Raw genomic sequence first — 23,233 nt, 5'->3', positions numbered from 1 at the left:
GTCATAGCAATATGTATGAATAATGCTTTTTCAATTATATCTTTCAATGAAAGCCTTTGTTGGTGGTAACTGCGTTCGTATTGTTCACAAAGGCACTTTCCCCATTTCTTTCATGTTTCTGAGAATTTGGACTAAAAAAAAGGAGTAAAAGGAGTTGCAGTAAAATTAAGCATTTGCAATTCAATGGGTCTCACGTTTGCTTGAGTTAGAGCTATTAGCATTGTAAATTCCTAACTGGACTTTTCTTGCCACATTAATTGAAAATGAAAAGTAAAACAGTTGACCTAAGCAAGCCGATTCAACGTGCCACCGCCACCATGAGCGTGAGAGTTATTGGCTCCCTGCGTGAATTTCTAGAAAGGATTGCGGCTGGGATGAAAGGCAAACCAAAATGGCCAACAGAAATGTTCACTTAGTTAAATCACCTGGGGCGAGAACTCAGCACACAAAGGAGGGACATTTCACAAAATGCACCAATAAAAATGAAGCACAACAAAGAATGAATAACAAGAGTGGGCATGGTTAAAATCCCACAGAGTGATTACAACAGGCTGCAGCACTTGCACGCTTGACCCTAAAGAAAAAGAGTGAGCACATAGGGAGTAAAATACTTTCATGGTAATGCAGGTAGTTGGCCTTTGAACACCCTCTTTAATAATGCTCATCCAGCCATCCCATTGTAAAGCATTTGTCAGAGCACCACCTGAATTTGCGTAGTAAAGAATTTCAGTACAATCTAAGACAAAGAACAGACTATGAAAAATCAAGCGTTTTCCACCATAAAGTCTGTGTTCTTTAACCTGAGGGCATTGTGTAAAATGCCTTCTTTTCCTCTCTTTCCTTAAACTCATGGTTCTAAAAGCCCATGTAAAATCCCACCTGGACCTCAGCAATTTGGTCCATCACCCCCTACCAAATACGAGAATACGCCATATTCTGAATGCTGCAGCTAGAACCTTATTGTGCCTTGCTATAGCAAAACATCACATTTGAGCTACCTCCCTTTGCCTCACTGTGCTCCCATTACTTGCAAGTGACACCTGCCATTCACTTCATTTTCTATCCCCAAAGCAACGTTCTTACTGGCTAAGAAATTCAAAATATTTTCCTCACAGCATTGTAAGATTTATTGGCCAATGGTTTTTAGAAGTCCCTAAATTTAAACAAGAAATTGGGCAGTCCCACCTTCAGAGTGCCAGGACCTTTACTCCTGAACTTATTACTAGTAGGCATCCCTCGGGAACCAGCGTAAAACACTGAAAACCTGGCCGTTTTCACTATAAGTCTGAAAGCTGGACCTTTCATGTGTGTATTTTGAGCTTTCCAAAACACTTTAAATAAAAATTAAAATCTGCAGCTGTACATCACAAAAAGCATGGCAGAACTGGTCAGAGATGGTTTTGGATGCACCAGTAGGTGGCATGGCCACCTTGCAGGGCTTCCACACACGATTTTAAAAGTAAAAGCATCATTTTGGTGAAGTCCTTCCTGTGACAGAAGCAGTTCTCAAGGCCATGAGTGAAGAAGGGAGAGCAAAGATTAGGAGTGATGGAGCCACTGGAAATCATTTTTTCATTTTTTTTGGTGAAAAAGAACTTCTGCTGATATAACAATTTGTTTAGGGAGAAAGTGAAACAGTAAATGTGAAGAAATCTATGATGAGAACTACAAATAGGAGGAAGTAATATCTGCAAGACATTTTTTTCTTTCTTTTATTGTATTGTACATGTAGGAAGTTGGCTCTGTATATACTATCTCAAAGTGAGAGATAGTGTGCACAGAGTCCAAGGGTTCCCCTTAGAGGTTGATAGTGGCAAAATTAGATAATACTAATGCTCTATTTTGTGGTAGTGTGGTCGAGCAGTAGGCTTATCAGAGGGTAGCGTTAAGCATTTGTTGCACGCACACAGGCAATAAATGAGGAACACACACTCAAAGACTTAACTCCAGGTCAATAGTTCTTATATAGAAAAATATATTTTATTAATTTATTTTAGAACCACAAGATTCAAGATTTGAGGTAACTACATAAAATGTAAGATATCAACAGAGATTTGTGGCTGTGTATAAATGGTGCGCACATCCAAAGTTTCTATTGTCCTAAATATTGTAGGTTCATGATGGTATGTCCAATTGGACACGCGGAGATGCTCAAGTGGTAGTACACCCAGCCACAGGGTGCGGTAAGATGTCACCAAGGGGTCACAGTCCATGTAGTAGAAGGAAAACCACGGCACATCCCAGGATCAAGGTGGAAAAGACTTTTTTATTCCTTTGTATCAGATCAGGGTAAAAATCCTCTGATATCATGAAATGCACTGGATATGTAGTATGGAAGCACTGTACATTTTTCACATTTTTGTAAAAACAGCCGACACGTGTTTCGTCATCCTTGACTTTTTCAAGGCTTGCAGTGTATGGACTAGATGTTTAATCCTGATAGAATCCAAGAAAAAACTGAGCCGTACAGTATGGTGTACAGGTGGTAATATGGGTAGAGTTCAAAGACTGCGACCTCAGTAAGTCTTGTAGTATACGAATTAAGAGGTTGCTCTTGATAAATTTCCAAGAAAAACTGAACCGTACAGCAGGGTGTATAATTTATAGTATGTGTAGAGTTTACTGCCTGAGACCATGGTAAGTCTTCAGGCTGTCCATGTTGCGTTGGAGCCAGTATGTGAATGGTGTCGTCACGGATGTGCCGTGGTTTTCCTTCTACTACATAAAATGTAAGGTACTTCACACAGGTAAGTATAGAACTTTGATTTAAAACAGTAGTACACACAGTTTTGGTTAAAATGGCCATAAGCTGTTTTAAAAGTGGACACAGTGCAAAAATCAACCGTTCCTGGCAGGAGGTAAGTTTGGTTAGGTTTCTCGGGTAAGTAAAGCATTTACACAGTCCGTCTCCTGAGCATAGGCAGCCCACCGTTGGTGGTTCAAGGCAACCCCAAAGCCACAGTATCAGCAACACAGGGCAGGTCAGTGCAGAGGTCAAAGGAGGGCCCAAAATACATAGGCGCCTATGAAGAACAGGGTTTCTCCGGTCCTAGTCTGCTTACTAATGGGTACCTGTGTCCTCGGGGAGCAGACCAGGGGGGTTTTGTAGAGCACTGGGGGGTGGACACACAAGCCTACAAAACACACCCTCAGCGGCACAGGGGCGGCCGGGTGCAGTGGACTTAAGTAGGCATCGGGTTTGCTATTGAAAGCAATGGAGGGACCCGGGGGTCACTTACGCGATGCAGACGGGGCACGGGGGGCTTCTCGGCTCAGCCACCGACTGGGCTAGGATGAGGGCCGTCTGCTGGTCACTCCTGCACTGGTAGGTGGTTCCTCTCTGTCCTGGGGACTGTGGGTGCAGTGCTTGGTCCAGGTGTCAGGTACCTTTGTTACCAGGCAGTCGCGGTCAGGGGGAGCCTCTGGATCCTCTCTGCAGGCGTCGCTGTGGGGGTCCAGGGGGGTTGTCTTAGGGTGTCCACATCGTTGGAGTCATCTGGGAGTCCTCTCTGCGGTGTTGGTTTCTCCAAACTCGAGCCGGGGGCAGCGGGTGCAGAGTGTGAAGACTCATGCTTCTGGTGGGAAGTGGAGTCTCTTTAAAAGTTGCTTTAAAGTCGCAAAGTTGTTGCAGTTTCTGAACAGTGCCACTGTTCTCTGGAGTTTCTTGGCCCTTTAGGTGCAGGGCAGTCCTCAGAGGTCGCTGGTCCCGTCGGATGCGTTGCTGTGCAGGGTCTTTGAGTCTGAAGACAGACCGGTAGGGCTGGGGCCAAGTCAGTTGGTGTCTCCGTCGTCTCTGTGGGGCTTTCAGGTCAACAGTCCTTCTTCTTTCTTCAGGTTGCAGGAATCTGATTTCCTGGGTTCAGGCCTGCATTTAGGTCTGGGGGCCAGTAGCCAATGGCTACTGTCCTTGGGTGGCTACACCCTCTTTGTGCCTCCTCCATGGGGGGAGGGAGGCACATCCCTAATCCTATTGCGGGAATCCTCCAACCTCAAGATGGAAGATTTCTAAAGGCAAGGGGTCACCTCAGCTCAGGGCACCTTAGGGGCTGTCCTGACTGATAGGTGACTTCTCCTTGTTTTTCCTCATTATCTCCTCTGGATTTGCTGTCAAAAGTGGGGGCTGTGTCCGGAGGGGCGGGCATCTCCACTAGCTGGGATGTCCTGGGGTGCTGTAACAGGCAGAAGCCTTTGAGGCTCACCGACAGGTGTTACAGTTCCTGCAGGGGGATGTGAGAATCACATCCACCCAGTGCAAGCTTTGTTCCTGGCCACAGAGTGACAAAGGCACTCACCCCATGTGGCCAGAAACTCGTCTGGTTGTGGCAGGCTAGCAGAAACTGGTCAGCCTAGCACTGAGTCGGACTGGTATTCATGGGGCATCTCTAAGATGCCCTCTGGATGTATTTTACAATACATTTCACACTGGCATCAATGTACATTTATTGTGCTGAGAAGTTTGATTTCCCAGATTTCAGCCTTAAGGCTGTAAGACTTGCTAGAAGGGTTAACTTACCTATGCCACAGGCAGTGGGTTAAGGGCATGGCACTCTGAGGGGAGTGCCATGTCGACTTAGTCATTTTCTCCCCACCAGCACACAAAAGCTGGGAGGCAGTGTGCCTGTGCTGAGTGAGCGGTCCCCAGGGTGGCATAATACATGTTGCAGTCCTTAGAGACCTTCCCTGGCCACATAGCCCTTGGCACCAGGGGTACCATTTACAAGGGACTTATCTGTCTGCCAGGGCTGTGCCAATTGGGGAAACACTTGTGCTGGGGCCTGGTTAGCAGGGTCCCAGCACACTTTCAATCATAACTGGCATCAACAAAAGGCAAAAGGTTAGGGGGTAACCATGCCTAGGAAGGCATTTCTCTACTGTATGCTATTAAATATCATTAGCAAATACATTGATGTCTGGCTTTGCAAAACGCAAGTAGAAAGACGTAGTAAAGATGACAAACAGAAGTAAAAATATTCCAGTATTATTCCTGAAACAGTCCATCAAGAGGTAATGTTTGTATTAAAAACCAACCATTTCGGTATTAATGTAGGAAGAAGATGCTTTGTTGCCACTGCACCTCCATAAATGAAGTAAGAATGATCAGCCTTGCAGCCCGTATTGCCAAAAAAGTAATTATCATTGTACTTGTTGACTACAAAGAAATAAGCACTGAATTTAAAGTACAAATTTAGTCCAATTAGAAATATACTCCTTTAATAATGGAGGGATATCAAACGTATTGTATATTTGACAAAGTTAGTATTTTGCCTGTGGTGATGTAGAAATTGTGTACTGTTCTATATTGTTGTGATTTATAATTAATGGCTGGCTACGTCACGTAGAGTCTTGCCCTAGGATTGATAAAAAGATATAGGTAAGTCCAGAAGCCTGGGAGGCAAAAGGAAATGGGTTGATAGACGGACCAAGTCAAAACGTCAGTGTTCTGGATCCCCAGCTGTGACTTTCACCCTACCCGCTGACTCACTCTCAGACTCTAGTCTTTTTACCTCAAATCACCTGAAGACAACCTTGGCAGATATTGCAGGGGAGGTAGTTTGGAGCGTGATGTCTTCTTTCACAGATGCATTGGTCCATATCATGTTCTGCTTGGAGAAGGTGGAGGAAGCGTTCACTAAGTCAAGTGATGCTGTGTTAACACATTGTAAAGAAAGCTGTCAGCTATCTGTACTTACAGAAACCACCATCTTCGCAGCACCACTGGTATCATCCGCACCCCAGGGTAGTCTGGGTGTTACCACCGTGGGAAGAGTAGGATGTCCCAGGCAGAACAGGCCCATTACTGCATCAAGAACGGGCACACATGTTTCCTCTGGAACATGGGGCGCGATATGGACTTAACCATCTGGGGCTGAACCACCAGGACGGTTAGTAGTGACCCTACTCATCAACCACTGCCCCTCTTCACCCCCCAATCCTACGGGCCCACAAGCTGCATCTCCCACCCCAGGCAATTCCTTTTGTGGACACACTGAAAGCCCCACCCCTTCACCCGAGCAGTGGTATGCATGAGGACCACAATCAACTAGCTAATAAGGTGGTTCACTGCGTTAATAGCAGACTAGAAGGCTCTGTACTACTCCAGAGCCACTTCAATCTTGTCAGCCGAGTCCCCTGGGTGGGTAGTACTTCCAAACTCTTATCACTTTTATTTCTCTCAGCTTCCTAGGCGGTGTGGTCACATTATGACTGTGCATTATCAGATGATCCTGCTCCAGTGTCAACACTGATTTTGTAGGCTCATTTGTCAGGGGATATTGAAAAGTGTACTAGAACCATCCACGGGGATGATGCTGTGGTACTAGTGGGGTAATTCAATCTCAGACCTTGTCAGTACTCTACTGCCAGCATCTGTGGTCTGGCGGACAACTGTTGGGACCCTTTCACCCATTTTGTTCACTACCGTCAGGAGGACGCACTTAACATATTGTTGGCTAAACTTAATTTAATTTTCTATTATGATTTCTTAAGCACAGTACCAGTCACCACACCCAGTTATGTTGAGAGGGGTACCCCAAGTCACATAGATTTTATTCTTTTTTCTAGACACTGAGAGAATAGGTGCTGGACTGTAGACTTGCTGACTCTCCACTGAGTGACCATAGACGGCTGGCCCTTTCACTGCATGCCTCGCTCTTTCCTGTCAAGGCTGTTGTGAATTATCCCCTCCCTTTGACATTCTCTAGGAATCATGGGGAGATTAAAAACTAGGCAAAGATTGATGAAACCATCTGTTCGATGGCATGTGTAGCTGCAGATTCACATGTTGTGCATAGCCCGCCATCTGGTGTTGGGTCGGAGTGTTACAAGTTGTTTTTCTTCGAAGAAGTCTTTCGAGTCACGAGACCGAGGGACTCCTCCTCTTTTGCTTCCATTGCGCATGGGCGTCGACTCCATCTTCGATTGTTTTCTTTCCGCCATCGGGTTCGGGCGTGTTCCTTTTCGCTCCGGGTTTCGGAACGGAAAGATAGTTAAAAACTCGGAAAATTACGTCGGTATTGTTGCGTTCGGGATCGGGTTAGATAGAATCGACATCGAATCGTGAAGAGCTCCGGTAGCCCTTCGGGGTAAGTTCAATCCCACGTCGGGGCCTGGTCGGCCCGACCGTGTGTAACATCGAGGCTGATGGAACGGACCCCGTTCCGATTCTGTCCTAAATGCCACAACAAATACCCATATACAGACCAACATTTGGTCTGTAACCTGTGCCTGTCGCCCGAGCACAAGGAAGAAACTTGTGAGGCCTGTCGTGCGTTTCGATCCCGAAAAACGCTCCGTGACCGGCGAGCCAGAAGATTACAGATGTCGTCCACGCCGACAGGACACCGAGAGTTCGAGGAACAAGGAGAAGAAGAGGAAGCCTTCTCTATCCATGAATCGGACTCGGAGGAATTCGACGTCCAAGAAACAGTGAGTAAGACGTCGAAGCCAGCACACAAGAAAACAGACAAGGCCCAGGGGACGCCACTCCCAACAGGCCATGGCTCAACCCATAAAATCGGTGACCGCCCATCGGCACCGAAAAAGGCCGAACTAGTGCCGAGATCGTCCGACTCGGGTCGAGACACAGGCACGCAGCATACTCGAGACCGAGAAAGTGCTGCCGACCAAAGATCGACGCCGAGACAGCGGAGCCGAAGCTGCTCGACGCAGAGACAGCGGCACCGAGGAGGATCGACGCCGAGAAGTTTCGACTCCAAAAAAGAGAAAAGTCGCCTCGGAGCCGAAAACGAGTAAGGACATAGTTTCGGTGCCGAAACGACCGGCAACCGAGCCAACTACCAGCTCCTATTCTGAGGAGCAGTCACTGTCCTCTCAATTGCGCAAACATAGATTCGAGGAAGAGTTACAGTCCACTGAAGTAGACCACACTCAAAAGCGGATCTTCATACAGAGTGGAACAGGGAAGATCAGCACCCTTCCCCCTATTAGGAGAAAAAGGAGACTTGAGTTCCAAACACAGGAACAAGCACCACAAACAAAAGTGGTGAAGAAGGTAACTCCGCCACCCTCTCCTCCACCTGTAACTCACATATCACCGGCACAGACTCCGTCCCACTCACCGGCTCACACCACCATGAGCCAAGATGACCAGGACGCTTGGGACCTATACGACGCCCCAGTGTCAGACAACAGTCCGGAGGCGTATCCTACCAAGCCCTCACCACCAGAGGACAGCACAGCGTATTCACAAGTGGTAGCTAGGGCAGCAGAGTTCCATAACGTGTCGCTACACTCGGAACCTGTCGAGGATGACTTCCTTTTCAACACCCTCTCCTCCACCCATAGCACCTACCAGAGCCTGCCTATGCTCCCAGGAATGCTAAGGCACGCAAAGCAAATCTTCAAAGAGCCTGTCAAGAGTAGGGCTATAACACCAAGGGTGGAAAAAAAATATAAAGCACCGCCCACAGACCCTGCTTTCATCACCTCACAGCTGCCACCAGATTCGGTTGTAGTAGGGGCAGCTCGCAAGAGAGCCAACTCTCACACATCAGGCGATGCACCACCTCCGGATAAAGAAAGCCGCAAGTTCGACGCAGCCGGAAAAAGGGTCGCAGTACAAGCTGCAAACCAGTGGCGCATCGCTAACTCTCAAGCGCTCCTAGCGCGATATGACAGGGCCCATTGGGACGAGATGCAGCACCTCATCGAGCATCTACCCAAAGATTTACAAAAAAGGGCGAAACAGGTGGTTGAGGAGGGACAAAACATCTCCAATAACCAAATACGCTCCTCTATGGATGCAGCGGACACAGCTGCAAGAACAATTAACACAGCAGTAACCATAAGAAGGCACGCGTGGTTACGAACATCTGGCTTTAAACCGGAGATACAGCAAGCGGTGCTCAATATGCCATTCAATGAGCAACAATTGTTCGGACCTGAAGTGGACACGGCAATTGAGAAGCTAAAAAAGGACACTGACACTGCCAAGGCCATGGGCGCACTCTATTCCCCGCAGGGCAGAGGCACTTTCGGCACCTTCCGCAAAACAACCTTCAGAGGGGGGTTTCGGGGTCAGGCCACACAAGCCAGTACCTCACATTCAACACCATCTACCTACCAGGGACAGTACCAAAGGGGAGGCTTTCGGGGCCAGTACAGAGGAGGACAATTCCCTAGAAACAGGGGAAAATTTCAAAGCCCAAAAACACCTGCAACCAAACAGTGACTCACAGGTCACTCATCCCCTCCACACAACACCAGTGGGGGGAAGAATAAGTCAGTATTACCAATCTTGGGAGGAAATAACAACAGACACTTGGGTCTTGGTGTAGGAGGCTGGACTGGCTTGTAGTGAGTACCAAGGGGTACTTGCACCTTGCACCAGGCCCAGGTATCCCTTATTAGTGTATAGGGTGTCTAGCAGCTTAGGCTGATAGATAATGGTAGCTTAGCAGAGCAGCTTAGGCTGAACTAGGAGACGTGTGAAGCTACTACAGTACCACTTAGTGTCATATGCACAATATCATAAGAAAACACAATACACAGTTATACTAAAAATAAAGGTACTTTATTTTTATGACAATATGCCAAAGTATCTTAGAGTGTACCCTCAGTGAGAGGATAGGAAATATACCCAAGATATATATACACAATAGCAAAAATATGCAGTATAGTCTTAGAAAACAGTGCAAACAATGTATAGTTACAATAGGATGCAATGGGGAAACATAGGGATAGGGGCAACACAAACCATATACTCCAAAAGTGGAATGCGAACCACGAATGGACCCCAAACCTATGTGACCTTGTAGAGGGTCGCTGGGACTATTAGAAAATAGTGAGAGTTAGAAAAATAACCCTCCCCAAGACCCTGAAAAGTGAGTGCAAAGTGCACTAAAGTTCCCCTAAGGACAAAGAATTCGTGTTAGAGGAATAATGCAGGAAAGACACAAACCAGCAATGCAACAACTGTGGATTTCCAATCTAGGGTACCTGTGGAACAAGGGGACCAAGTCCAAAAGTCACAAGCAAGTCGGAGATGGGCAAATGCCCAGGAAATGCCAGCTGCGGGTGCAAAGAAGCTTCTACTGGACAGAAGAAGCCGAGGTTTCTGCAGGAACGAAAAGGGCTAGAGACTTCCCCTTTGGTGGACGGATCCCTCGCGCCTTGGAGAGTCGTGCAGAAGTGTTTTCCCGCCGAAAGGACGCCAACAAGCCTTGCTAGTCGCAAATCGTGCGTTTGGCGTTTTTGGACGCTGCTGGGGCCCAGGAGGGACCAGGAGGTCGCAAATTGGACCTGAAGAGAGAGGGGACGTCGAGCAAGACAAAGAGCCCTCACTGAAGCAGGTAGCACCCGGAGAAGTGCCAGAAACAGGCACTACGAGGATGCGTGAAACGGTGCTCGCCGAAGTTGCACAAAGGAGTCCCACGTCGCCGGAGACCAACTTAGAAAGTCGTGCAATGCAGGTTAGAGTGCCGTGGACCCAGGCTTGGCTGTGCACAAAGGATTTCCGCCGGAAGTGCACAGGGGCCGGAGTAGCTGCAAAGTCGCGGTTCCCAGCAATGCAGCCCAGCGATGTGAGGCAAGGACTTACCTCCACCAAACTTGGACTGAAGAGTCACTGGACTGTGGGGGTCACTTGGACAGAGTCGCTGGATTCGAGGGACCTCGCTCGTCGTGCTGAGAGGAGACCCAAGGGACCGGTAATGCAGCTTTTTGGTGCCTGCGGTTGCAGGGGGAAGATTCCGTCGACCCACGGGAGATTTCTTCGGAGCTTCTGGTGCAGAGAGGAGGCAGACTACCCCCACAGCATGCACAAGCAGGAAAACAGTCGAGAAGGCGGCAGGATCAGCGTTACAGAGTTGCAGTAGTCGTCTTTGCTACTATGTTGCAGGTTTGCAGGCTTCCAGCGCGGTCAGCAGTCGATTCCTTATCAGAAGGTGAAGAGAGAGATGCAGAGGAACTCGGATGAGCTCTTGCATTCGTTATCTGAAGTTTCCCCAGAGACAGAGACTCTAAATAGCCAGAAAAGAGGGTTTGGCCACCTAGGAGAGAGGATAGGCTAGCAACACCTGAAGGAGCCTATCACAAGGAGTCTCTGACGTCACCTGGTGGCACTGGCCACTCAGAGCAGTCCAGTGTGCCAGCAGCACCTCTGTTTCCAAGATGGCAGAGGTCTGGAGCACACTGGAGGAGCTCTGGACACCTCCCAGGGGAGGTGCAGGTCAGGGGAGTGGTCACTCCCCTTTCCTTTGTCCAGTTTCGCGCCAGAGCAGGGCTAAGGGGTCCCCTGAACCGGTGTAGACTGGCTTATGCAGAATTGGGCACCTCTGTGCCCAACAAAGCATTTCCAGAGGCTGGGGGAGGCTACTCCTCCCCTGCCTTCACACCATTTTCCAAAGGGAGAGGGTGTCACACCCTCTCTCAGAGGAAGTTCTTTGTTCTGCCATCCTGGGCCAGGCCTGGCTGGACCCCAGGAGGGCAGATGCCTGTCTGAGGGGTTGGCAGCAGCAGCAGCTGCAGTGAAACCCCAGGAAGGGCAGTTTGGCAGTACCAGGGTCTGTGCTACAGACCACTGGGATCATGGGATTGTGCCAACTATGCCAGGATGGCATAGAGGGGGCAATTCCATGATCATAGACATGTTACATGGCCATATTCTGAGTTACCATTGTGAAGCTACATATAGGTAGTGACCTATATGTAGTGCACGCGTGTAATGGTGTCCCCGCACTCACAAAGTCCGGGGAATTGGCCCTGAACAATGTGGGGGCACCTTGGCTAGTGCCAGGGTGCCCTCACACTAAGTAACTTTGCACCTAACCTTTACCAGGTAAAGGTTAGACATATAGGTGACTTATAAGTTACTTAAGTGCAGTGTAAAATGGCTGTGAAATAACGTGGACGTTATTTCACTCAGGCTGCAGTGGCAGGCCTGTGTAAGAATTGTCAGAGCTCCCTATGGGTGGCAAAAGAAATGCTGCAGCCCATAGGGATCTCCTGGAACCCCAATACCCTGGGTACCTCAGTACCATATACTAGGGAATTATAAGGGTGTTCCAGTAAGCCAATGTAAATTGGTAAAATTGGTCACTAGCCTGTCAGTGACAATTTGAAATAAATGAGAGAGCATAACCACTGAGGTTCTGGTTAGCAGAGCCACAGTGAGACAGTTAGGCACCACACAGGGAACACATACATATAGGCCACAACCTTATGAGCACTGGGGTCCTGACTAGCAGGGTCCCAGTGACACATAACAAACATACTGAAAACATGAGCACTGGGCCCTGGCTGGCAGGATCCCAGTGAGACAGTGAAAACACCCTGACATACACTCACAAACAGGCCAAAAGTGGGGGTAATAAGGCTAGAAAGAGGCTACTTTCTCACACTTCGCAATTATCCAACATGGTTATTGCATAGAATTTCTCCAAATCCCTCCAAATATACCACCAAAAACACAGAATATCTCAAAACAGCATTCAGACCATCTGGAACTAGAAGTTCAAGCATTACTGCAAAAGAACGCAATAGAACTGGTACCTGGTAGTTTACTCACTGTACTTTCTAATACCAAAAAAGGACAAAACACTGAGACCAATCCTAGATCTCAGAACACTAAACACCTACATCAAATCAGAACACTTTCGCATGGTCACGCTACAAGAAGTGTTACCATTGCTAAAGCAACAAGACTACATGACAACCTTAGATCTCAAAGACGCGTATTTCCACATACCGGTACATCCCTCGCACAGGAAATACCTAAGGTTCGTATTCAAAGGAATACATTACCAATTCAAAGTATTGCCGTTCGGTATAACAACCGCACCAAGAGTCTTTACAAAATGCCTAGCAGTAGTAGCTGCACACATCAGAAGGCAGCAAATACACGTATTCCCGTATCTAGACGATTGGCTAATCAAGACCAACTCACTGACAAAGTGTTCACACCACACAGATCAGGTCATACAAACCCTCTACAAACTCGGTTTCTCCGTCAACTATGCAAAATCACACATTCTGCCGTGCAAAGTACAGCAATACCTAGGAGCAACAATAGACACAACAAGGGGAATAGCCACTCCAAGTCCACAAAGGGTTCAAAATGTCCTAAAAGTTATACAAACCATGTATCCAACACAAAAAATACAGGCAAAGATGGTATTACAACTCCTAGGCATGATGTCCTCATGCATAGCCATTGTCCCGAACGCAAGACTGCACATGAGGCCCTTACAACAGTGCCTAGCATCACAATGGTCACAAGCACAGGGTCACCTTCTAGATCTGGTGTTGATAGACCGCCAAACATACATCTCGCTTCTTTGGTGGAACAGTATAAATTTAAACAAAGGGCGGCCTTTCCAAGTCCCAGTGCCACAATACGTGATAACAACAGATGCTTCTATGACAGGGTGGGGAGCACACCTCAATCAACACAGCATCCAAGGACAATGGGACGTACATCAAACAAAGCTGCATATAAATCACCTCGAACTGCTAGCAGTTTTCCTAGCGTTAAAAGCATTCCAACCCATCATAACCCACAAGTACATTCTTGTCAAAACAGACATGACAACAATGTATTATCTAAACAAACAGGGGGGGACACACTCGACACAGCTGTGCCTCCTGGCACAAAAAATATGGCAATGGGCAATTCACAACCACATTCGCCTAATAGCACAGTTTATTCCAGGGATCCAGAATCAACTTGCAGACAATCTCTCTCGAGATCACCAACAGGTCCACGAATGGGAAATTCACCCCCAAATTCTAAACACTTACTTCAAAATTTGGGGAACACCTCAAATAGACTTATTTGCAACAAAGGAGAACGCAAAATGCCAAAACTTCACATCCAGATACCCACACAGGCAGTCTCAAGGCAATGCCCTATGGATGAACTGGTCAGGGATATTTGCGTACGCTTTTCCCCCTCTCCCTCTCCTTCCATATCTAGTAAACAAATTGAGTCAAAACAAACTCAAACTCATACTGATAGCACCAACATGGGCAAGGCAACCTTGGTACACAACACTGCTAGACCTATCAGTAGTACCCCACGTCAAGTTACCCAACAGGCCAGATCTGTTAACACAACACAAACAACAGATCAGGCATCCAAACCCAGCATCGCTGAATCTAGCAATCTGGCTCCTGAAATCCTAGAATTCGGACACTTAAACCTCACCCAAGAATGTATGGAAGTCATAAAGCAAGCTAGAAGACCATCCACTAGACACTGCTATGCAAGCAAATGGAAAAGGTTTGTTTGCTACTGCCATAATAATCAAATTCAACCATTACACGCATCTCCAAAGGATGTAGTGGGTTACTTACTACACTTACAAAAATCGAACCTGGCCTTCTCTTCCATTAAAATACACCTCGCAGCAATATCTGCATACCTGCAGATTACCCATTCAACTTCACTATTTAGGATACCTGTCATTAAAGCGTTTATGGAAGGCCTCAAAAGAATTATACCACCAAGGACACCACCCGTTCCTTCATGGAACCTCAACATCGTCTTAACAAGACTCATGGGTCCACCTTTTGAACCCATGCATTCTTGCGAAATACAATTCCTAACCTGGAAGGTTGCATTTCTCATCGCCATCACATCTCTAAGGAGAGTAAGTGAAATTCAGGCGTTTACAATACAAGAAGCTTTTATCCAAATACACAGAAATAAGGTAGTCCTAAGAACCAATCCTAAATTTCTACCAAAGGTTATTTCACCGTTCCACTTAAATCAAACGGTAGAACTACCAGTGTTCTTCACACAGCCAGACTCGGTAGCTGAAAGGGCACTACATACACTAGACATCAGAAGAGCACTAATGTACTACATTGACAGAACAAAAGAAATCAGAAAAACAAAACAACTGTTTATTGCATTCCAAAAACCTCATACAGGAAACCCAATATCAAAACAGGGGATAGCCAGATGGATAGTTAAGTGCATCCAAATCTGCTACCTTAAAGCAAAAAGGGAGCTGCCCATTACACCAAGGGCACACTCAACCCGAAAGAAAGGCGCTAGCATGGCCTTCCTAGGGAATATTCCAATGCACGAGATATGTAAGGCAGCCACATGGTCTACGCCTCACACATTTACTAAGCACTACTGTGTAGACGTGCTATCCGCACAACAAGCCACAGCAGGTCAAGCCGTACTAAGAACTTTATTTCAGACTACTTCCACTCCTACAGGCTGAGCCACCGCTTTTGGGGAGATAACTGCTTACTAGTCTATGCACAACATGTGTATCTGCAGCTACACATGCCATCGAACTGAAAATGTCACTTACCCAGTGTACATCTGTTCGTGGCATTAGTCGCTGCAGATTCACATGTGCCCACCCGCCTCCCCGGGAGCCTGTAGCCGTTTGGAAGTTATCTTCAACTTTGTACATTTGTAAATATATTATTTAAACCTTAATTGGTACATACTTATTCACTCCATTGCATGGGCACTATTACTAACACACACAACTCCTACCTCACCCTCTGCGGGGAAAACAATCGAAGATGGAGTCGATGCCCATGCGCAATGGAAGCAAAAGAGGAGGAGTCCCTCGGTCTCGTGACTCGAAAGACTTCTTCGAAGAAAAACAACTTGTAACACTCCGACCCAACACCAGATGGCGGGCTATGCACAACATGTGAATCTGCAGCGACTAATGCCACGAACAGATGTACACTGGGTAAGTGACATTTTCATTCTAACTCAGCTTGTGGTGTCTTCGCTCACGGATTTCCTAAAATATCAAGTTGATGACTATAGGAAGGGTTGTGGCTTGGAGCTTCTGGAGAGCGTCAGTAGAATTTGCAGCAGGGCCTATAAGCTATTTTTGGTCCCGGTTATGTCAGGTAGCCAGCCACCCACCAACTGGTTCGATCTTGACTGCACCAAGAAGCATAAGCAGCTGTAAGCTGCCCTAAATAAGAAACCCAGAGCTCAGGAAGTGGTTTGAAGTTGTAGATCCATATAAAGGAGTTGGGAAGAAAGCTATCAGAGAGGAAGCTTTTTTCTCTCTTATCCTAAGCAAGCAAGCAAGCTAAGGGAGATGAAGGCATTTTGAGCTGTAGTTAATCGCATCTACTTGGAGATAGCCAAAAGCCCCAATATTGACACTGTAATCCTCTCTGACCTCTGGGTCCCACTTAATGAAGCTGTATGAGGGCGCAGCTATAGAGACTTCAGTCAGTTCTTTCCATTATCGACCCAGCTGGGCCTTTCTTAGGTTCCCCTGCACACTCAGTCACTGCTGACACCCCCAGCTTCCCAAGAAAGAATTGAGTGAGGTCCTGCTGACAATAGTTAGTTGCCCGGTCGGGTGTGCGTCAGGCCCAGGTGGGATACCTTCAGACATGTTCAAGGCTACTACCTCATTATGGGCCCCCCTCTTGACCAGTGTCCTCAATGCAGCATTGGTGACGGTCCTGCTTATGTGTTGGTCCTGCAATGCTACCGCCCCATATCATTGATGGGAGTCGACCAGTACATTGCCAATTTTTTTTTAGAGCTTAATATTGAGGTCACTGCCAGTTTGAGATATGACCCGGGTGGAGAGACAACTTCAGGCTTTAACCTGGCAAAGGGCGCACGTTAGGACTGTGTTCTGCCCTTGTTCCTATTCTCATTGTATGTAAATGACCTGGAGGAGAATCTGCTTGAACTCCAGGCCCACTGCCCCTGCATAGGTGACCATAGTGTTCCCATGTTAATCTACCCTGATGACACTGTCCTAATGGCCAGGACAGCAATCGGTCTACAATGCCAGCCTGATTGTTTTGTCAGTTTATGACCAACTTGGATCTTAGGGTCAATCAGGCCAAGCCGCATGTTACGATCTTAGGTGCGAAGAAAAAGGAAAAGCACCTCCTTTGTACTTAACTGCTCTAAGGTTAGCACTGTGCCCCTGTTGTTGTACTTGGGTATTCCCTTTGATACCCATTTAGCATGGGGGCCCGCTAAAGTCTAATAGAGCCACTGCATTTGCTAAAGCTGTTGAGGCTCTCCTTACTTTTTCCCGCAGATTGGACCATAAGCCTATTAAGGAACTTGTGGCCATGTGGCTGTTGCCTCCAGTGGGTCTGGGTTATGGAGCAATAATGATTGGCCGAGTCTGGAAACATTTCAGAATGGTTTTATTAAAAGGCTACTCTAACTCCAGAAGCACCAGATCTTTTGTATGCCACTCTGAGGATGTTATTGTGCACATAAATGACTTGATACGGTTGCAACCATTCCTCTTGTGGCGTAGAATTTGGTCTAGGAGCCAGGTTTCATTCAAGAGGGCTGTCCTTGCTGACTGTCTCAAACTTGGCCTATGCCTGCCAATTTCCTGGCTAGGGTACATTCCGAACGCTTGCCTAAGCCTGGGACGGGAAGACCTGTTTGCTTCTATCAGTGGGACAGTTGTCTCCCACACCTCTCTAAAGAATTTTTTTTTAGCCAGTCGAATGGAAGAGAGAATTCGAAGGGTGGTTGATAATGCCAACTGTCCTGGCGTATATGCGGATTTGTGTAAACACTGGCATTGAACATTACCTAACATGGGTGTGTAACCAGCACCACAGATGTTTTAGTCTGGCTCAAACTATGCACAGTGCCCCTTTGTGGCTGCCTTTCCTTGTCAGGGCTCTTGCTTCTGCAGCCTACCTGCCTGTCCGTGCGACAATCATTCAGCAGTAGGCACGATTCATTTTTATGTTCTTATATCAATTTTATTAATTGCGGAGAAAACGCTACTTGTTACCTTCTTTTAAAAATAGCAAACATCTGATATTGCATAGCAGCTTTTAATTATTTATAGACACTTCACTATGTGAAAATGTAACTGACAATTCAGTGGGCTATCAAGCAGAGGGCAACCGTGACTCTAGCAATTGGCGTACTTTTCTTATTTGCCTGTATTTGGATGATCTTACTGTGGCTTGTAATAGCTGTATGGATTTATTGCTTTTACACTTTTATGGTCTAGCTAGACTGAATAATGTTGTTTCTGACTCTGATAAAGATTCACTTTCATAGAGAAATAAACCAAGTAAGCCAACGCACTGACCTACGCCATTTCGTAAGTTTTTTTATTTTTTTTTTTATAAAGAAGGATACTTGAGAGATTATTGATATTTTCATATCTGTAAAAAGTGAGTCTCCTCATCTGTTCCAGTTTTGCTCTGTATGAAAGAAATGGCTGAAAGTTCTTTAAAAAATGCAGTCAGAGTGTCGGGTATTGAGGAGACTACAAGGTTCTGAGTATCTTGCTGCTTTTTATAGTTTAATGATATCCACCTATTTCCACCTTAATCGATTAAGAAAAGTTTTTATATGTTGCAGGTTTGCGGCAAGAATATGCAGCCACAACGTCTCGGCGTAGTTCTGGGTCATCTTGTAACTCCTTGAGACGAGGCACATTTAGTGATCAGGAACTTGATGCTCAAAGTTTAGAAGATGAAGAAGACAGCATACATCATGCATTGCACCCATCTGTTAACAGGTTCACTCCTTCGCCGCGGAATTCGCCTCGACCATCGCCAAGACAGTCACCCAGGAATTCTCCCCGTTCTAGATCCCCTTCTCGGGGGCTGGAATACAGCAGAGCGTCTCCCCAGCCTAGCATCAGTCGCTTACAGCAGCCTCGCCTGTCGCTGCAAGGTCATGCTTCGGAGCAGCAGATTAGCACAATCAAAAATGAAGGTTTGTGTTTTTGAGACATTGTTTAAACCTGAGGGTATGTGGCAGGTTGATGGATGAAGATCAAGGAGGGGTGAGTGTGTAAGTAATGGGTAGGATTCCATTGCTAGGAATACATATTCTAGACCTGTGACCTGCAGGGCCGAGAAAAGGCGGTTTCGTTTTTTAGTGTCATTTATCCAGCCGTTAATCAGCCCTAGCTCTTATTGACATAAATTAAAGAAATCTGCAAGCCATTGGTGTGTACTTCACAAATTTCTCGCTGTAGATTAGGTGTTTTTTCAGTCCATTATTTTATTGAAACCTGTTTGATCAACTTTCGTAAAGCACTTTTGATTTGGCAGTGACCTTCACATAGCATGGTCAACCAGTTAATGAGAACAGTTATCCATTAGAAAATTGTATTTGAACTAACCTTCAAATTATTATTATTATTTTTTATTTTTTATTTGTCAACTGCAGCCCGTAGGCATGGTCCATGATCCAGTTCTAGCACCTGTGTGTTTTCTGACTATAAATTGAAAGCCGTCGGTATATTTGTTTTGTCTAAATTTAAAAAATGAGTACGTGGGGACAGGTGCGCTGTTATAAAGGTTGATACATCTTATTTGATCTTCTAGTATGGGGCCTTTGAAGCTCTGGTTCCGTTTTTTATATTTATTTAAATGTACATTCTTAATTGACCACCACTTTTATCATGTGATGAAATTAGTTTTTTCTGGATTTAGGGCCAGATGTATCGAGCTTTTTTGCATTCGCAAACGGTGCGAATTGCAAAATTTGGCCGTTTGCAGGTGCAAAATGCCTTTTGCAATGTATGAAAGGCATTCGCAGTGCAATTTTAAGAAATCGCTAAATTAGCGATTCCTTAAAATTGCAACCCCCATTTAGAGAATCGCAAATTGCGATTCTCTAAATTTCCAAAGCACATGTATCAAGCATTTCCTAAATGCAAATTGGGCATTTAGGAAATGCAATTACCACAAAGTCAAGTTTGGTGGTAACCATGTGCAAAAGTTAAAAAATGCATTATAAATGCATTTTTTAAATTGACATGTAGCGCACATATGCCCTTAACATTTTTTTGGGGTGCAGCAGAAGGGGGCCTTAGGCCCCCAGCACCGTGGGATTTGCATTTCCTAATTTGTGAATTCCTAACTGGAATTTGCAATTTGGGAAATGCAAAAACATTAGGTCGGATTCTCTATTTGCGATTCGCTAATAGCAAATTCATATATACCATTTTGCATTTCTTAAATAGCGATTTCTTAAAATTCGCTATTTAAGAAATGCAATTCGGTTTCTTGATACATCTGGCCCTTAGTCTTTTATGTTTAGGAGGTATTATTACATTCCTTTAACATCTTAAAACTGTTAGCGTGTCACATTCCATATATACTTATGCGTCATGTCGGTTTCCATGAAATGTGGCACTTTGAGTTGAATATGAGATACTTCTTAGATCGTGGACCTGTAAGTGTAACACAGCCTTGTTAGTTTACCCATGTTGATTCTGGGATGCTTACTAAAGATGAAGGCTATGATGCCTTTTTATCTTTGAAAAGTAGGTTGGGAGCGGAGAGGACGAGACTTTGACATTCATTTATTTATATTATCTGGCACATCCTCCTTTAAAAAATAAAAATAAAAAAAATATAAATATATATATATATATATATATATATATATATATATATCAGAAATCTTTTATTTTTACCCAGTATCTTTAAGTAGTGTAAGTATGTTTTCCTGGGTACCACTGTTTAGAGTAAATTAGGATGGTGATTGACAGAAGTGTCTATATTAGGCTGCACTGTAGCCGATTAGGTTTACCCAAATTCATTTTTTTATTTCTAATTTTCTTTACCTATTATATTTATATATTATTTTTATTTTCAGGTTTAGTGACCGTATAATTGTTTGAACAGACATACTGTACTAGTTTAGTTGCTAAGAATATATTCTAGCAGTATTTACATTAAAATCAGTAGATATACAATCTTTCTTCCCGGAGGTCATGATTTTGTAGGGGCCTACTTTGCTTTTTCGTTATCATTTCCCATATTAGTTTTTCCTTTCTGCTACAGTATAAATCGCTGAACAATATTACATAATACTTAGTGAAACTAGAACGTTACAGAGATTTGGGTTTATTTTTCAGTTTGAAGTAAAACTGTTAAGGAATTTATGAAAAGAAAAAAAAAAAAAAATTGGCAGAGGGACCATTTTATCATCTCGTTCGATTGGGGTTCACAAATCCAATCGTGGGTCTGCAGGCTTCACAGATCTGATTTATCAAGCACCACCTCAAATTCATTTTATTGGAGTGACCATTAAAGAATACCAGGCACCGAACCCTGTCCTGAAACTGAAGTGTCAGGGATGGTGTACGGAGACTGCAGGGAGCACAACACATACCAGTCATGTCACTGATGTGACTTCTAGTATTATGTGTGACGTCCTAAGCAGTGTGCATTCGGACGAGTTTGGTTTGCTCAGCTAACTGTAAATGGAGTATTTGAGTGGGATTTACGTTTTTTTGCTACCATAATTTAGCTTTTTTATATTCACATTTTTTGTCGAGGCTCAAATACAAAAACAATAAAGCAAAGTAAGGACATATGACGAATGTGAGGCAAGGATCCTTGTGTCTAGTGTTGCGATTTCTATTCACATATCATAATGTCACTTTAACTGTGTCTTTTTCAGTGACTTGCTGCATTTTTTTAACGTATATTAATTTCTGAAAGACTTCTAAATGCAGATTCCTCACCTTCCGAATTTCCCCTGGCTCCAGACTGGATCAGGAAACTATTATTGCAACTCTGTGCGAGTCATCAAGTGATATTGTGTGGCTCTGTCTCCCCCCATATTGCAGGGAGAAGTCAAAACGTGTCTCCCTCCTTCAGGCATTCCCACCATTCAGTCATGCCATGCCCCAGGCACCTCTAGGCTGTGTAGTCATTCCAGTTATTCCCCCTGCAGAACAGATTGTGACTCTGGTGCTGTTTTGGCACCAATCTAAGTGGCTAACGAAAATGCAACTGCTCCAGGAGCTGAAGAAGGCCATATACAAGATTTTTGCTACCTCAGGGGGTCCCTTTGGGACCCAGGGATCCCAGACGGTCTTGAGTATGTTTAGCATCTGTAGATTTGTCGTTGATGCCGACTGTGCCCTTGAACAGAAGCTGGTCCTTCCTAAGCTTTGGCACTGCCAATTCTGGGCCATTTGCCATGCACAGCCCCCAACCCTCTGTGCAACGACTGATGCTGCCGTCAGTGTCACGTCTGATGCTAGTGGCATGGGTGCCGACACAGAAACCGACCCCAGGAATTGATCTAATTTTTCCTTCTGACTCAGAGACCCATTTCTCCTTGTCATACCTTCTCAAAATGTCCATTTAAGCCTGACACCTATGTTCCCCAGCGTATTTATGGGGATGATGGCAATGATGATGACCATGGAGCATATGGTGGTGAGAATAACTTTGAAGGGTTTTCAGGAATCCAGCGTTTGGACAATTCACCAGATGTAGGCCTGTCCTCTCCTAACCCGGCCGTGGCTACTGAGGAATCCGCCGCCTTCACAATAATGAGGGCGGCAGGTCTGGACGTCTCCCTGCCAACTCAAAAAGTAAAGACTAATGCAACACAGGTTTTGAGCCCGGGACAAACAAGCCAGCCAATAACCTACTTTTCCTTTTTAATGAGGCCTTGATGGAAGTTCTGATTGGTACCTGGGTGAAACTAGGATCTGCCCCCCTCAGTAAATTGTCAGGTAGGAAGGTGGCACAGGCCTGCTTCCAGAGAACCGGACTTGTTGCTAAAACACCACACTCTGGAGAGCAGAATGGTCCAAGCATTCTATGCCGCCAGCCTTGCGTGGCAGATATTTGCACGCATTTTGGGACAGAGTGAAGGACATCTGCCAGCTGTTCCCAAAGACATCCAGCCTATTATGCCACAGATTATCTTGGATGCGGCGAAATATTCTAGAACCTGGGATGGACACGTATGACTACCTGGGTAGGGCGGTTGGAACCAGCATGATAATCAGGTGGCACACCTGGATTCAATCCATGGGATTCTCCTCCAGTGTTTGTCACTCCTTCACAGACATGCCTTTCAATGGCTCTCAGCTGTTCAGGGCAAAGTCATACTCTACCTTCAAACGATTTAAAGAGAGCAAGGCCACTACCCGCTCGCTGGACTTTGCAATGCCAGATCACCAGTGCACATGAAAGGCAGCACCCATTTCAAAGCTCTGGAAGGGACTACAAGTAAAGACTGTATGTGCCTCAACTATAACTGGACTCCCACCGCATTCATGATAGAAGCCAGGGAACACACCAACCATGTCCAGACCCCCAGGGGCTACACGAACCCCAACTGCTGTCACTGCAGATGCTGCAAAGCCTCTCACATCTGTCCTCAGCAACTCACTATCACTCTGTAGGTGGTCAGGTCACCTTTCACTTCCCTGGATGGAGGACATCAACGATCTCTGCTGATGTACAGGCGCTCCAGATTGTGGAACATTGATCTTCCCTGCCC

The 23,233-nt window shown here is 45.7% G+C and overlaps 1 protein-coding gene across 1 annotated transcript in view; it reads left to right on the top strand.

The window, feature by feature from the left end:
* The window catches only part of SLAIN2 (SLAIN motif family member 2), a 245,088-nt gene that overhangs the window by 153,857 nt on the left and 67,998 nt on the right, over window positions 1-23,233 (top strand). Inside the window, exon 5 of the mRNA XM_069201609.1 lies at window positions 18,323-18,682. Coding sequence (XP_069057710.1) covers window positions 18,323-18,682 — 360 coding nt within the window. The remainder of the gene's footprint in view (window positions 1-18,322; window positions 18,683-23,233) is intronic.

The sequence above is a fragment of the Pleurodeles waltl genome, chromosome 1_2, assembly GCF_031143425.1.
Source record: "Pleurodeles waltl isolate 20211129_DDA chromosome 1_2, aPleWal1.hap1.20221129, whole genome shotgun sequence".
Lineage (NCBI taxonomy): Eukaryota > Metazoa > Chordata > Amphibia > Caudata > Salamandridae > Pleurodeles > Pleurodeles waltl.
Note: the sequence above shows the minus strand (reverse complement) of the source record. Positions and strands in the feature narration are given on the sequence as shown.